Source organism: Scheffersomyces stipitis, chromosome 4 (genome assembly GCF_000209165.1).
Source record: "Scheffersomyces stipitis CBS 6054 chromosome 4, complete sequence".
NCBI lineage: Eukaryota > Fungi > Ascomycota > Pichiomycetes > Serinales > Debaryomycetaceae > Scheffersomyces > Scheffersomyces stipitis.
In genome coordinates, this window is record NC_009044.1 from 1,415,193 (window position 1) to 1,429,107 (window position 13,915).

Here is a 13,915-nt window from a genome sequence, read left to right on the forward strand (position 1 = left end):
AACAGTGCAATCACAAGTACAAAACTTTAATAACAATTGCAATTACAAGAACAATAAGAACAATGACAACAACCCCAACTCCTTACAGCCCATAGGCCGGTCCATTACATGCAATGGTAATAGCACACTTCATCCCTGTTGCAGTTCATTTTCATTAGTCTAGTCTGATAATAGCATCGTCCTGATATCATCAAATTCAGTGTGGCGTAGTTGTTTGCTGTCCCTTTCATTCTCCCTTCCTATTATTAACTACGTGTTTGTTTATCTAATCCTATTTATTCCTGCTTCTTTTCTAATCTCGGACTCGAACAATAGCGAACCTCACCTCGTCATAATGTCCAAAAGTATCGTTGTTCAAAAGTCTATTTAGTCCTCAGTCAAGTCAATTTTGGCAGACGGACCCAGTGTCCGGATAATATTACCTAGCTGGTATTATTTATGTATCCATTAGTATATGTCAAAAGTTGTTCAGTACAAGTAGCAGTTGTAGTCTGCGTCTTGTTGTCTACAAGTTTATATGAATCTTTCGATAAAGTAACTATCCATCTCTTGACCATATTCTCTTTCAGGTCTCACTATCAGTTCTTTCATTTGCTCAAATTTGATCACACTAATCTACATTTCATGTACATGTTTGTCAAAACTCTTTAATAACTACTCCACTACTCTCTCAGTGGTTACTGCTTATTCTAACAAGTATCCTATATTTTCCTACACTAGTCTATCGCACCTTCTAACTAGTTGATGAAATGGTAAACCACGAAGTGCAAGATCAAACTGGCAAACACGAAGTCTCCGAATGCTCTCTCGGCACTGACGTGTTTGAAGATTTTCACATCGGAGATTTCAACCTTTTCAGTGGCATTCTTGTGGAGTTCGTCTTCTAAGTCATTTTCTTCCTCCGTGTCTTCATCTTCAGTTTCTTCACTCTTGAACTTAGTAGCCGATTTGATCTGTAATCTCAACGAAACAGTCAAGACAAACTGCCCTACACACGAGATGAATCCACCAAGGAAGGCATTGAAGGGGAAATTTCCCACAAGCAAAACATAGACGAATTGCAAGATTCCCAAGGCTACGAGAAATACAAGGAACAAGTCAATCAACTTCAAACGTGGAGTCAATGTGGCCACGTAGTCACTGTAAGTGGTGTTGACGGCAGCGGACAATTCGCTCAACGATTGCGATGCCTTGCTAGACTTTTTGATTTTGGCAAGTGGAGTAGAGCTTGCAGCAGTAGAACCTGAAGTGGAGGTCGACGCAGCTGAAGACACCTGGGCTTGAGCCCTCTTTATAGAAGTGAGGTCCTTTTTAGCCATGGTAGATACAAGTAGAGTCGAATTGAGTTAGTGGGAGGCACGTCAATTGATTCTGATGGAAAAGGGGATGGTATAGACTGGATGAAATATGGCACTAGTGAAGAATAAGATACAACAATAGTTGAAAGTGAAAAGTTCAGAATAGGCTGAGAATATGAACGCGAGTATGGATGAAAATTAGAATGTTGGCATAGTGAGAGAGATCCAGAGCGAAGTTAAGAGCTATACAGAAATACCGAGAGAAATAGTGAGAAAAAATTACTGAGACAAAGCAAGATATTGTACGATTCTTCAGCAATGCCGCTCAAGCCTGCTCTTTGAGTTTTCAACATTGGGCAAGGCAGCAGAATTTGCAATGTTGTTCTGTTCTAATAACTTCAGTGTAAGCATAATCTGCTTTAGGAGCCATTTGGAGACAACGTAGTTGGTACTATATTAGACTGAATAGCGAGGATCCAAGAATAGTGACAATTTTCCACCGAGCCTAGCGAGAAAACTAGTGTGCTGGAAAGTCAGTCGTGCGTTTCCCAACTCACCTACTGAAAAAACCGACTCCATTGAAATACAGCAATACGCTATTTTGTACGAATGTAGAAGTATTCATTTATCATCTTGTTTACCAGTAGAATATCTGTTGCGTAGCTAACGACAGAATAATAGACAAATCAAAGCAACAGCGCTACTCTTAGAGTCACCGGTTCCAGCACCTATATAACTTATCCAGTTATTCATTAATCTTTCATTCCACAATTTTTCACATTTTTCATTTACCATGAATGTCAGCACAAGTGCCTTGGGTGTCAGAAGAAGAAAGGCTGCCACCCAAAATATAGATGATGAAGAAAATGCCGCATTATTGAAATTGGGCCCCGAATTCCAACTCACGCAGATTACAAACAGTGGAGAACAAGAACAGTTGATTGCCCTTAACTTGTCAGAGGCCAGATTGTTGATAAGAGCAGCCTTAAAGGAACGTAGAAACAAAAATGCAAAGAAGACAGAGTACGACGAAGACGACGAAAATGATAAAGAGGATGAGATTTCTAACATGGATTTGGCGGGCCCCAACTCCAACGAAATCATGCACAAGACGTTGAACTATTTAACCAATTTCGCCAGATTCAAGAATTCTTCCTCCACGGAAACTGTAGAAAAGTTGTTAAACGACTTCAGCCTTCTGGCCTCCGAGCCTTTGCATCCTTTCGAGTTGGCCCAGTTGGGTACATTAGAGTGTGAAGATGCCGAGGAAGCCAAGTCGTTGATTCCCAGTCTTATCCACAAGGTGTCTGACGTACAGTTGCAAACTTTGCTTACCGAGCTCAGAAAGTACCAGACCTTGTCATAGATCCCGTAGACCCTACGTAACTAACATAGATAATCCTGTCCCAGACATGTTTATAAAATTAATAAATGTACTATAGTCTCTGATGAAGTTGTAGAGTATAGTGAAAAGTTCCCTGCACCAATAGTCAGGAACCAAATACAGGACAGACATCTCGGAGCACCAGAAATGGAATTGAAGAATAATTGATGAAGTCTTACTTTAACCTAAACTTAGTTGGAACGACTAAAATGGACGACGACATCTATGACGAGTTTGGAAACTTGATAGGTGACGCTTTTGACTCGGATGCGGAGTCACTGGACGAATCTGCATTAGAAAATGAAGTAGAACCACAAGATGAAGAAGTAGATATTGAGTCCGATACAGAAGAAAAGGAAAATGGAATTGACTTGAAAATGAACGTTGACGAAACAGTAACTGAACAGCAGAACAGCTTGGATTTGGTGAAGAGTACTGGAGCGGGCAAGTTCGCCGAAGATGTCAAACAAATCATAGTAGACCCCGCTGAACCACCTCAAGATGAGCCTGTTATTCAGCCAAGAGTAGAAAAGAAGTTGAAAGTTGATTTCACAGACAACATCAAGAGTGACCTGAAGGAAAACGGAGAAGCTAGCATTATGGCTGGCTTGCCAGAAGTGATTTATTCCAGAGAATATATGATACAAACCATGACACTGTTACCAGAGAGGATACGAAACATAGCGTTAGTGGGCAATTTACACTCAGGAAAGACCACTTTCGTGGACTCATTGGTTCTACATACCCATTCGCCTTCTATTGGATTAAAGAAGTCGCTCAAGAATTTCAAACCTTTACGGTTTATGGATAATCACAAGCTCGAGATAGACAGAGGTACTACAATCAAAACTAGCCCCATCACCTTGATGTTACAAGATTTGAAAAATAGATCGGCTATATTCAACATACTCGATACTCCTGGCCATGCGGACTTTGAAGATGAAACTATTGCTGCCATTGCGGCTGTAGACGGAATAATTCTTGTTGTAGATGTAGTTGAAGGAATCACTGCAAGAGACAGAAGTCTTGTTGACCATGCTGTCAAGGAGAATGTTCCCATAGTTTTGATGTTGAACAAGATCGATAGGTTGATTCTTGAGTTGAAACTTCCTGTAAGAGACTGCTACCAGAAGCTCAACTACATAGTGGAGGATGTCAACCAACGACTTAGTCAGAACGAGTTTATTGCTAACTACACTCACTCTACAACGGTATCTCCTGTGGAGAACAACGTTATTTTTGCATCTTCAACGTTTGAATTCACTTTTTCGCTAATCAGCTTTGCTGACCTCTATCTCCGTAAATCTGGAATAACAGGTGTCGACATAGAAGAATTCAGCAAGCGGCTTTGGGGTGATTACTTCTACGATAAAAAGACTAATAAGTTTTCAACTAATTCACAGGACGGTAAGCTTTCGCGATCGTTTGTTTCTTTCATTCTCGAACCCATCTACAAAATCATAACTTACACATTGGTGTCAGAGCCAGGGGACACCAGATTACCTTCACTTTTATGGGACAACTTTGGTGTGAAGCTAAACAAACAGCAGTACAAACAAGATCCTCAGATATTATTGAAGGATGTGTTTAAAGCCATTTTTGACGATAACAAGGGATTCGTACACTCCGTCAATTCTAGCATAAGCAATCCTCGGATTTCACAAATAAGAGGAATCAACTCCCAGAACTTGCCTGATGATTCCGTACTTGCTCGAGTAGTCAAACTAGTGGAATCTTCAGACGCTTCCCAATTCTTGTCGATAGTCAGAGTATTCAAGGGAGAATTGATAGTAGGATCCAAGATAAAGGTCTTGGGAGAAAACTATGCAGAGGATAATGAAGACTACAAGATACAGACAGTTGAAGAGCTCTATTTATCTGGCGGGCGATATAAAGTTCCCATAGATGTTGCTGGCGAAGGTGCAATTGTAATTGTGGGTGGTATTGATTCCATTGTCAATAAGGGTGCTACTATCTTAGCAGCTAATAAACTGTTAGAGAATTGTGAAATATTTTCCCAGCCTAACTACGGCAGCAAGTCAGTGTTTAAAGTAGCTGTGGAACCAGCAAATCCTTCTGAATTACCCAAAATGTTAGAAGGGTTGAGAAAAATCAACAAATCGTACTTGGCTGCAGTTATCAATGTAGAAGAAAGTGGCGAGCATGTTATTCTTGCACCAGGAGAGCTATATTTGGATTGTGTCTTACATGATTTGCGACTCTTTTTCACTGACAATTTGGAAATAAAAGTCAGTGACCCCATGACAAAGTTCAGCGAAACCGTTGTAGAAGGCTCAATTACAAAAATAACCACCAGCACTCCTTCCGGAAACAATCTGATTTCGATCATAGCTGAGCCTTTGAATGATTCAAAATTGAGCTATGCGATTGAATCGGGCTCAATTGACCTCAGTCAGCCAGCTAAAATAACATCTAAGATATTGAGAAAAGACTTCGGTTGGGATGCATTGGCCGCAAGATCAGTTTGGTGTTTTGGTCCTGAAGGCTTACAATCGCCTAGTCTCTTACTCGATGACACACTAGAAGAAGAGACCGATAAAAAATTGTTATATTCAGTGAAAGATTCAATTTGCCAAGGATTTAAATGGAGTATAAGCGAGGGGCCACTATGTAACGAGCCTATCAGAAATACTAAGTTCAAAATCTTGGATGCTGTTATTAGCGGCTCGGAAATTCATAGAAGTGGAACTCAGATTATACCAATGACCAGAAAAGCATGTTATGCAGGGTTTTTAACTGCAACATCTCGTTTGATGGAACCAATCTACTCAGTGACTGTAGTGTGTACGCATAGTGCCAAAGCATTAGTGTCAAAGCTCTTAGATGGTAGAAGAGGTAATATCATCAAAGACTGGCCAGTTCCAGGTACTCCGCTCTTTGAGTTGGAGGGGCATGTTCCCGTTATCGAGTCTGTAGGTCTTGAGACAGATATCCGAATCCGTGCTCAAGGTCAAGCTATGTGTTATCTTACATTTAGCAATTGGCAAGTTGTGCCAGGAGATCCACTCGATCCTGACTGTTTCTTACCATCTTTGAAACCAGTACCTGCAGAGTCACTTGCTAGAGACTTCGTAATGAAAACGAGAAGAAGAAAAGGTATGACAGGCGAGCCAAGCTTACAAAAGTACATCGATACAAACTTGTATACTAGATTAAGAGAAAAGGGAATTGTTCGTTAGACAACTGCCCTTATGTATTGATAATATAGAACCTAAATATTCAATTAGTATTTCAGTAGTAGGAATAAGTAACTCTCTGCTTCTTAAGTTCAACAGTGGACTCTGATTCTGACTCTGCATCTATGCGGCGCTTCTGCTTTTTCTTATGGCTATCTATGGACTCAAACCCTTTTTGTAGTCTAATGGCCTCTGATATATCGTTGAAATTTGTAATAAATCGACTCTGAGTACTAACAATAAAAGAGATCTTGGTTGGTATCAACGTCTCGTCTTTAGTTGCGTTGCTCAATCTTGTGAACATACCAATGAAGTCATCAAGTGTGACTTCTCGTGCGTAAAGGTTATCTTCTGTAATGCGAATGTTTAGCTCAGGGATATCGAATACAATTTCTTCCGATATTGGAAATTCATGTATCTCTTTGAGATCCTCATGCAGCCGTATGAACTCAAAGAATTCTTCAAGAGTGAATTTAAGAACCGCCAAGTTGTCACACAACGAAACAAGAAGAGAACAGTCCATTCTTGACGCTGTATGGTCAACAGGACATAGGAGGAATTCAGCGTCTATTACCTTCACAATCAACGGTATATAGAAATCTCTGGCCAATGGATCTATATGATGAAGGCTATGCGTGAATTCTTTACGCTCTATTTCTTCGGGTTTATCGTACAAGTTCAGATGTATTTCTTTCTGCACATCTTCATCCAGTTCATCATCAAGGTCGATAGTCTCCTTGGCCAAAGAATTCTTTTTCAGATTGTTAACACTTGCTCGATCTTCCTCTGACTCCTCTAGATTTTCAATATCGGAATCACTATCTATATTGATAACACTGCGCTGGCGATTACACTCGTCTGATTCATTATAGGTCTGTTCATCGTTTGAATCACCCGCATATTCGCCCTCTTCATTGCTATTGTCTTCATGGCTTTGACTCTCGTTGTGGTGATTATTTATATGTTCAATTTCATTTTGATCAGAAGATTCTCCAGGTACCTGCGTGTCTCTAGAATCGACTTCTGCATTTCCTGAACCTTCCTTGAATTCTTCATTTTCTGCAGTTACTTCATTTGCTGGTACATTATGGATATCTCCTTCGATATCTTCTTCGTCAGTATCCTCTATTAACGGAACTTCGCTATTTTCATACTGAGATTTAGAACCCACTTCTACAGAATGCACAATCACACTATCGTCTGCCTCGGTTTCAAGTTCAACATCTTCAACTTCAGCTTCAGCTATTTCAAAGTCCACATCGTCAGTAACCAGTCCAACTGTCACATCAGTAACATTGTCGTCTACTTCATTGGCATCTTCTAAAATCTGATCCTCTACATCTTGCGAGTTTCTAATATTACCAGATATAGAACCCCCAGATTCTTCAGTAACAACTGGCAAATCCTCCACTATTTCTATATCACTGGATTGAACTACAGGCACGACTAGCTCTGCTTCATACATACCTAACGGATTTAAAATTGACATCAAAAGTGGTCTACAAGCTTCATATGTTTTTCCAGTCTGAAGATTTAATATGTAATCTCGTTTTATCTGAAATCACGTGATTCGAACTCCAAAGAAAGCAAATCGCCTCCTACCTACAAATACTTCATCATCAGCACTGCTACTTCTACCAAATCTTTAACATTCTAATTTACATTTGCAATTAATAAAAAACGTGGATATTACATAGCTAGCCGATGAAATATAGATAGATTACATTGCAAGAATTTATGGCACCCACACCTTGAAGGTTTGTGGAGTCTTTAACGACAATGGCTTGAGATCATCCTCGTTGACATTTGCGGCAGTAGCATTAGAGCTTTCGGCGTCTTTAGCATGTTCAGGATCATCGCCGTTGGTAGTGCTTTCTCCAGTAGCTTCAATCAAAGAGTGTCTAGCAGGTTTGTAAAGCTGGTTCTTAGCTTCAGCTAACAAGTTGTTGATGCTAGATAATTTCTCTGGCAGACTGTTTTCAGCCTTGACTTGATTTTCAAGTAAGGAAATTACGTCGTCCAACTTCTTGGTGATATTGATAGTAGACTTAGCCAATGCCAACCTATCGATAAAGATCTCTTCCTGCTGCTTAGCAAGACGCCTCTTTTGACATTCGTATACTCTTTCCAACTCGTCAACCTTCTGTAATTTCAAGTCGATCTTAGCTAATTGATGGTTGACAATGTTTGAGCTGATGCTGTTCATTTCTCTTTCTTCGAAGGTAGCAAATAAATGACTTCTCGCTCCTACAATTCCAAATGAAGCAGCAGCGGCATCTTTTAATGTGTTAGCCTCACCTTCACTTACATCCTTTACTAGTTCCAAATGGTCTGCCTTTCCATTCTGTTCAGAGGAAATCTTTGCGGAAGTCTCAGATTCCGGCTTAACGGCTGCTTCCTCTTTGTCTTTACTATCTTCAGATTTCTCTTCAGCTGCATTCTTTGCTTCAGCTGCCTTCTTTGATTCGGCAATTTCTTTGATCTTTTCTTCTATCTTTTCGTCCATGACTTTTGAGGCACGCTGACTGGCAGCCTTCGCAACATCGCTATCCACAAAACTGCTCAAAAAAGCCAAGTTGCTCAAAACTGGATTATCCACACCACTGATTGGATAGTTTGAACCAAATCTAGCTAATCCCAATTCCTTCTCGGATATCGGATTGAATCTATCCTCAATAGGATACTTCAAGAACTTTAATATACATTGCTGGGGTGTTTTAGTGGTTCCCACAGCCTCTGCCACCTTAAACCAATCATTTCTATAAGTTTTAACTGCTGTGATCAATTTTTCGGTTTCTTCTGCCGACCATCCGTCGTTTTGCTTCTTGGAAGGTTGTTCATCCGCAGAAGGCGAAGAACGCTTCTTACTTTCCTCAGACCTATAAGAAGAATTAGAAACAGCATTACCGTCTGTTACAGAACCAGTAGTGACAGACGCGTTATCCTCGATCTTTAAGAGTTTCTTGAGTTTATCGACATTCACCTTTTCGGGATTCATCTTGAACGTATCGAATGGGAATAACCCACGAGGAGTATCATACTTGACATGGTAGTCGCCGGTATATGGCAAGCCCACCAGTTGACCGTTTGGTAACTTTTCAACTGCATAACCCGGCTTGAACTGTGGCTTGACTTGGTAGTTGATCAAACCCCACTTGCTCAAGAATCTATGTACTCTCATCAAAGTTCCAACATCACCAACTAAGTTACGACGACAAGACGTCAACGTTAAGAATTCGTTAGGGTTCAATCTATATGAATTGATCATGAAATTACGGTAGTTGACGTAGATCTTAGGCGATTTCGATGGGTGAGAAGATCCGAAGAATTCTGGTAAAGACTCCTTTTCAATCTGATGGATTTTCTTCATGTTGAACCAACAGGCATATGACGGCACTACTATGAGATGCGTCTGCTTTGTGTAAACCCTCGTATCTTTTTCATCTTCGTCGTCATCATCTTCTTCTTCTTCATCATCATCTGCGTACTGAGGCTTTTCAGAAACAGTAGATTTAGATTGAGGTGCAGTTGCTGGAGTTGAATCTGTGGATGTTTCGGCCGTAGCAATTACAGACAAGACACTTGGAGTAGCTACTTTTATATCAGCTTTCTTATCTTCCGACTCATTGTCACCAACAGCAACAGCAACAGCATCGTGGCTTTGTTCCTCATCCTTTGACTCTGCTTCCTCCATGATCACATCTGCGGATTCTTTAGGAGCATCAGAAAGCTCTTCAGTTTTCACAGTTTCTTCCACCTGTTCAGGTATCACGTCAGGCTCTTCAAAGACATCCTCATTCAACCCAGTGAACTCGTTACTACCCGACGGCTTATCAGACTCGTCAGCTTCAGCTTCTGCGCCGGCTTCAGCAGCAAAGGCATCCATGTCGAAATCGTCGTCTATGTTGTTAGGTACTTGTTCGTTATCTTCTTGGATTGGCTGTATGAGAGCATCGAGTTCATCGTTCTCAGGGTTTACAGAAGCAGCTTCATTTTCGAATTGCAAGTCGGAGCCGGTCTCGTCGTTGTACTTGTTATCAGAGTCTCCAAGTAGGAAGTTGTCCTGGTTGCTGGTTGATTCCACATCATTAGTATTGCTGTCGTTAATCAAAGAATCTTCAAAATTGGCAAAGTCGTCATTAGCAGCGATATCGTTGGTAGGAATGTCGCCGTCGAATTCTTCGTCGTTTGTTTGTGGAACTGAGACGTCGTTGGAAGGAATATCTTCCATATCCACATCCCCAGCAGCTTCATTTTCTACATCTGCATTTTCTTGCTCTTCGACTTCCTCTGCAGAGCCTTCTTCCTCTTCGTCTTCTTCAGCTGGAAGTTCATCAGCCGGCTCTTCTGTGTCTACGGTAGGGGCATCGGTTGGCTCTGCTGTGGGCTCGTCGGTTGGGAAGCCGGTCTCAAAATCAGCTTCCACAGTTGGAGCTTCAGAGAGTTGTTCAGGTACGCTGTCCGAAGTTGACTCTTCGGTGGCTTCAACTTGTGGTTCAACCTCGTCAACTTCTTCAGCAGCTGGTTCATCTTCTGCAACGTCGTCTGGTTGTTCAGATTCATCTAATAATGGTTCCTCCAGTTCGACATTTTGTTCTGGATCTGTAGTTTCGGGCGCAGTCTCCGCTTCTGGTTCGGTGGGTATGTCTTGGTCTGGTTGTTGTTCTTCAGAGCCTGCTTCTTCGGATATTGACGCTTCTATATCTTCCGAGTTCTCTATATCTTCCGATTGCTCAGGTATATCGTTGTCACCTTCATCTGCATTAACTTCTTGTTCTTCTTCTTTTTTGGCATCTTCATCTTCATTGTCGTTAACGACATCTTCTGCTTCTTCATCTTCGTTTATTTCTTCATTTTCAATTTGCTCTTCGACTTGTGGCTCCAGGGAGTCTTCAACAGTCGGCTCGATCGCGTCGTTGTACTCCGCACTCATACTGTGACAATAGTGATGAATATCAATTAGGATCGAAAATCAATATCAATTCGAAGTCAATATGAATATAAACACCAAAAATGAAAATCCAATAATATGAAAATTCAATACTTGAGAATATAAGATTCTATATCAACAACAATATCACAATCAATAACAATAGTTACTTGTCGGTAGTACGCGCTGCTAGTCAACAATGTTACGTGTTCGTAGGCACTGTAAAGCTTCCTTGATGATTGATACTATGGACAGTTGTGTCGCTTGTGTCGTTGTTGTAGATAGTGACTCGTAAACCAAAACAATACAAGACTCAGTCTAGGTAACGTGATACAACCAACTGACTAGGAATACGAATTGACACTGGTGGGTTAAGACGTCACGACGTATTACCTCACTATAGTAATACAGACGGCTAGACACGGAGGTAGAGGGCCGATGGTGATAATAATTACCAGGTCTATTAGTTCCAGGCTGTTTTGGGTGGGTGGATAAAATCCTGGGCAGCAGGAATTTTTCGTTTGACAATCCTTTATTGTGTTGGGGACGACCGGCGCGTGAACAAGGGCATGTGACTAGACACCAGTTTCTCCAAGTTGTGGAAGTGGTACGGAAATCGCCAATGCTATTGGTGCGACTTGGACCTGGCTGTTCCTTGCGGTTTTATGGCTATCCAGCCATAATAAGCGACAACTTTTCACTATGCCTTCTAGACGAAACGACCACTCTCTGTGGGTCCGTGTATTCCTCCTTCGGAAACACCGCCCGAGGCTTGTGCGCTGTGTGCACGCCGTTGCTGGCACACTTCCCAGTCCTGCAGTTGGCAAAAACAGAATAGCCATTCTCCACACTCTATATATAATTTGGTAATCTAAGAGCTGACCGGGCAATATTAGGAGTGTGATGGTGGCTCAGCAGAGTAGGAGAGACCGGCAACAGTCCAGAGACGTGGTCCATGGGTAGCAGAGATGTGCAGCAGTAGACAAAACCACCAGACACAAGCGTCTCGCTATGAAAGCCTCGGTCCTGAAACTCACGGATGTGCACCAATTACCAACAGTATGCTCCCATTCATTATGTACATTCCTGTCTTTTCCGTGTGATATCTCAAGATTATGACCTGCCACACAAATTCGTCTGGGTTGGGGAAGGGGCGGAATGATGGCCATGAGTAGGATTCTGGTTAAGTCTGACTGAGGTCACAATGAACGATATACGGTTGAAGAGATATTGTAGTGGGACGTATTCTGACCTCTTTTTGATCTTTCGGCTCTAGTAGAATTCTGCGTAAACCGTTTTTTGCCATTTTCGTGGAGCAGAGCTACTCTGGGCTGAGCCCATGTACTACTTAGTAGGCATTTTCAACAGTATTGACAGAGTCTTATAAATCAAACAGCTACAGTAAGTAACAAGGAGAAGAAAAAACTATGGAGCTACAGTCAAATTTTACAAAATCCCCGGATGCCACCAGATTTATATGTAATCCAAAGCAAACAATTTCGAAATCAGAATGTAAACCAACAGTAAATAATACATCTGATCAGTCCAGCCAAACAGGCAAATAAAAATAATTTTAGATTACTGTGCTTAGCTCAAGAAATTAATCAGGTAAGTAAAGCAAAAAATTCCTTTAGCTAGCAGGCTCCTTACTTAGTTCCAAAAATTCAGTTGTCTCTGAAAAATTCGGGACAGCTCGATACTGGCTCTGGTCCATCGCCTGCTAGAGATGAGAATATCCGTAGATGATAAATCGTAGAGCTTTAGAGATGTCTTCTCTACGTTCTGGTAAGCTGAAGGACGAGCCAGGGCCGAGACCCAGCGAGACCTGCTCCTACGTTAGCGGATTCCCACGAAACCCGAGCCATACATGTATGACAAGGATAAAACTCCCGTAAACTCATAATGCAGAACGAATCCCAGTCCCCATTTTTATGTTCACAAAAAAACTGTATATTACTATTTAAGCGGGCGGCGGATCTGACACCTTCATTCTGATTAGTTTAGTTCTGGTACTTTTCTGGAGCTCCACAAAGCAAAATTTTCACCCATTATTCAGGCACCGTTTTGGCGCAAGCCAGGTGGCCCCCAGTGGAAGCAAAAAGCTGTAATTGTAGACGAGGCAGCTGGCCCAAGTTAAGGGCAAGCACCACTTCAAAAATGGTGCAAGGGTCGGAGATTCCTATTTCACTAAAAAGGTATGTAGATGTAACAAGAAAAAAAAAGAAAATAAACGAAAATAAAACAATCACATATTAAAAACCCCGATGAAACTGGCACAGAAGGATGATGCTATATTGCTTCCATTTTGGTTGACTATCGCTAGTTGCTCTGCCAAATGGGAACGAAGCCATCGTGAGGCGTCTTCACAGCGATGAGCAATGGCTCCATCGGATTTCTTCTATCAAGCGAACTTCATCTTTGCTGGCTGGTACTTTTTGCTACAAATCTGATGATAATCTAAACCATCAAATGGTAATGGGATATTTTGTAAAATGTAGATACTCCTTTTCAGCACACCTTGGGTCGCCTAGGGATACGTAAAATATTGCACCGAAGGCCCACAAATACGCAGCTCATCATTTAATGTAGCCCACATTGTCTGGATTTTAGGTTTCTAAAACTCCCTTCCTCGTGAAGCTCCTGTCCTGTCCTGTCCTGTCCAAACTATACTGTACTACATTCGGGTTTGTTATCGAGGATAGGAACCCAAAATTTCTTCTCGTCAGACCCACGATCGTCCTGACAATCGCCTCAAAATAGAGCCATAGCAGGTACGTTTACTCTCATTTCAGCATTCGTCGTAGTCTTTGGTATAGGCAAACTTAGCGGTATTTAGTATTTAGTATTTAGTAAGCTGTGGGTTATTCCTACATGCGCCTAGTAATCTAAGTTTCAGAGTCAACACCGGCACAAGAACAAAGCTATTCCGTCATTAGGAACAGTGTAGGCTGCGTCAGAGAGGAGGATGAAAGTGCAAAAAGAAATATAATATTGGCTAGCAACCAGGAGTTCCCTTGTGTCCAATATGGACCAGCTTCCTACCTTCCAACCGCAACCATTTGAAGGACTTAGCCGTGTACTTTTTTTACTACAGGATCACCAGATG

The 13,915-nt window shown here is 41.5% G+C and overlaps 4 protein-coding genes across 4 annotated transcripts; 2 read left to right on the forward strand and 2 right to left on the reverse strand. All coding sequences in view use genetic code 12, as the record gives it.

Moving 5' to 3' along the window:
- Positions 1-737: 737 nt before the first annotated feature.
- On the reverse strand, positions 738-1,172 carry OST2 (oligosaccharyltransferase epsilon subunit; the record flags this gene model as incomplete). Its single annotated transcript, XM_001384532.1, has 2 exons — positions 738-813; positions 937-1,172. Coding segments are annotated over 2 exons (312 nt in total), but the record flags the coding sequence as incomplete, so codon positions are not given.
- Positions 1,173-2,091: 919 nt separating this feature from the next.
- RPB4 (RNA polymerase II fourth largest subunit) lies at positions 2,092-2,664 on the forward strand (the record flags this gene model as incomplete). The annotated part of the gene is made up of 1 exon (XM_001384193.1): positions 2,092-2,664. The coding sequence occupies one exon, from the start codon at positions 2,092-2,094 to the stop codon at positions 2,662-2,664; it is 573 nt and encodes a 190-aa protein (XP_001384230.2).
- A 227-nt stretch (positions 2,665-2,891) lies between these two features.
- Positions 2,892-5,882, forward strand: SNU114 (ATP dependent RNA helicase and U5 mRNA splicing factor; the record flags this gene model as incomplete). Its single annotated transcript, XM_001384194.1, has 2 exons — positions 2,892-3,077; positions 3,132-5,882. 2 exons carry the CDS (start codon positions 2,892-2,894, stop codon positions 5,880-5,882), a joined length of 2,937 nt encoding a protein of 978 aa, XP_001384231.2.
- A 1,641-nt stretch (positions 5,883-7,523) lies between these two features.
- Positions 7,524-11,283, reverse strand: SWI3 (general RNA polymerase II transcription factor). Its single transcript, XM_001384533.1, has 4 exons — positions 10,468-11,283; positions 10,117-10,185; positions 9,475-9,636; positions 7,524-9,372 (listed from the first exon to the last, which is right to left on the reverse strand). The coding sequence occupies exons 1-4, from the start codon at positions 10,810-10,812 to the stop codon at positions 7,615-7,617; spliced, it is 2,334 nt and encodes a 777-aa protein (XP_001384570.2). The 5' UTR covers positions 10,813-11,283; the 3' UTR covers positions 7,524-7,614.
- Positions 11,284-13,915: the final 2,632 nt, after the last annotated feature.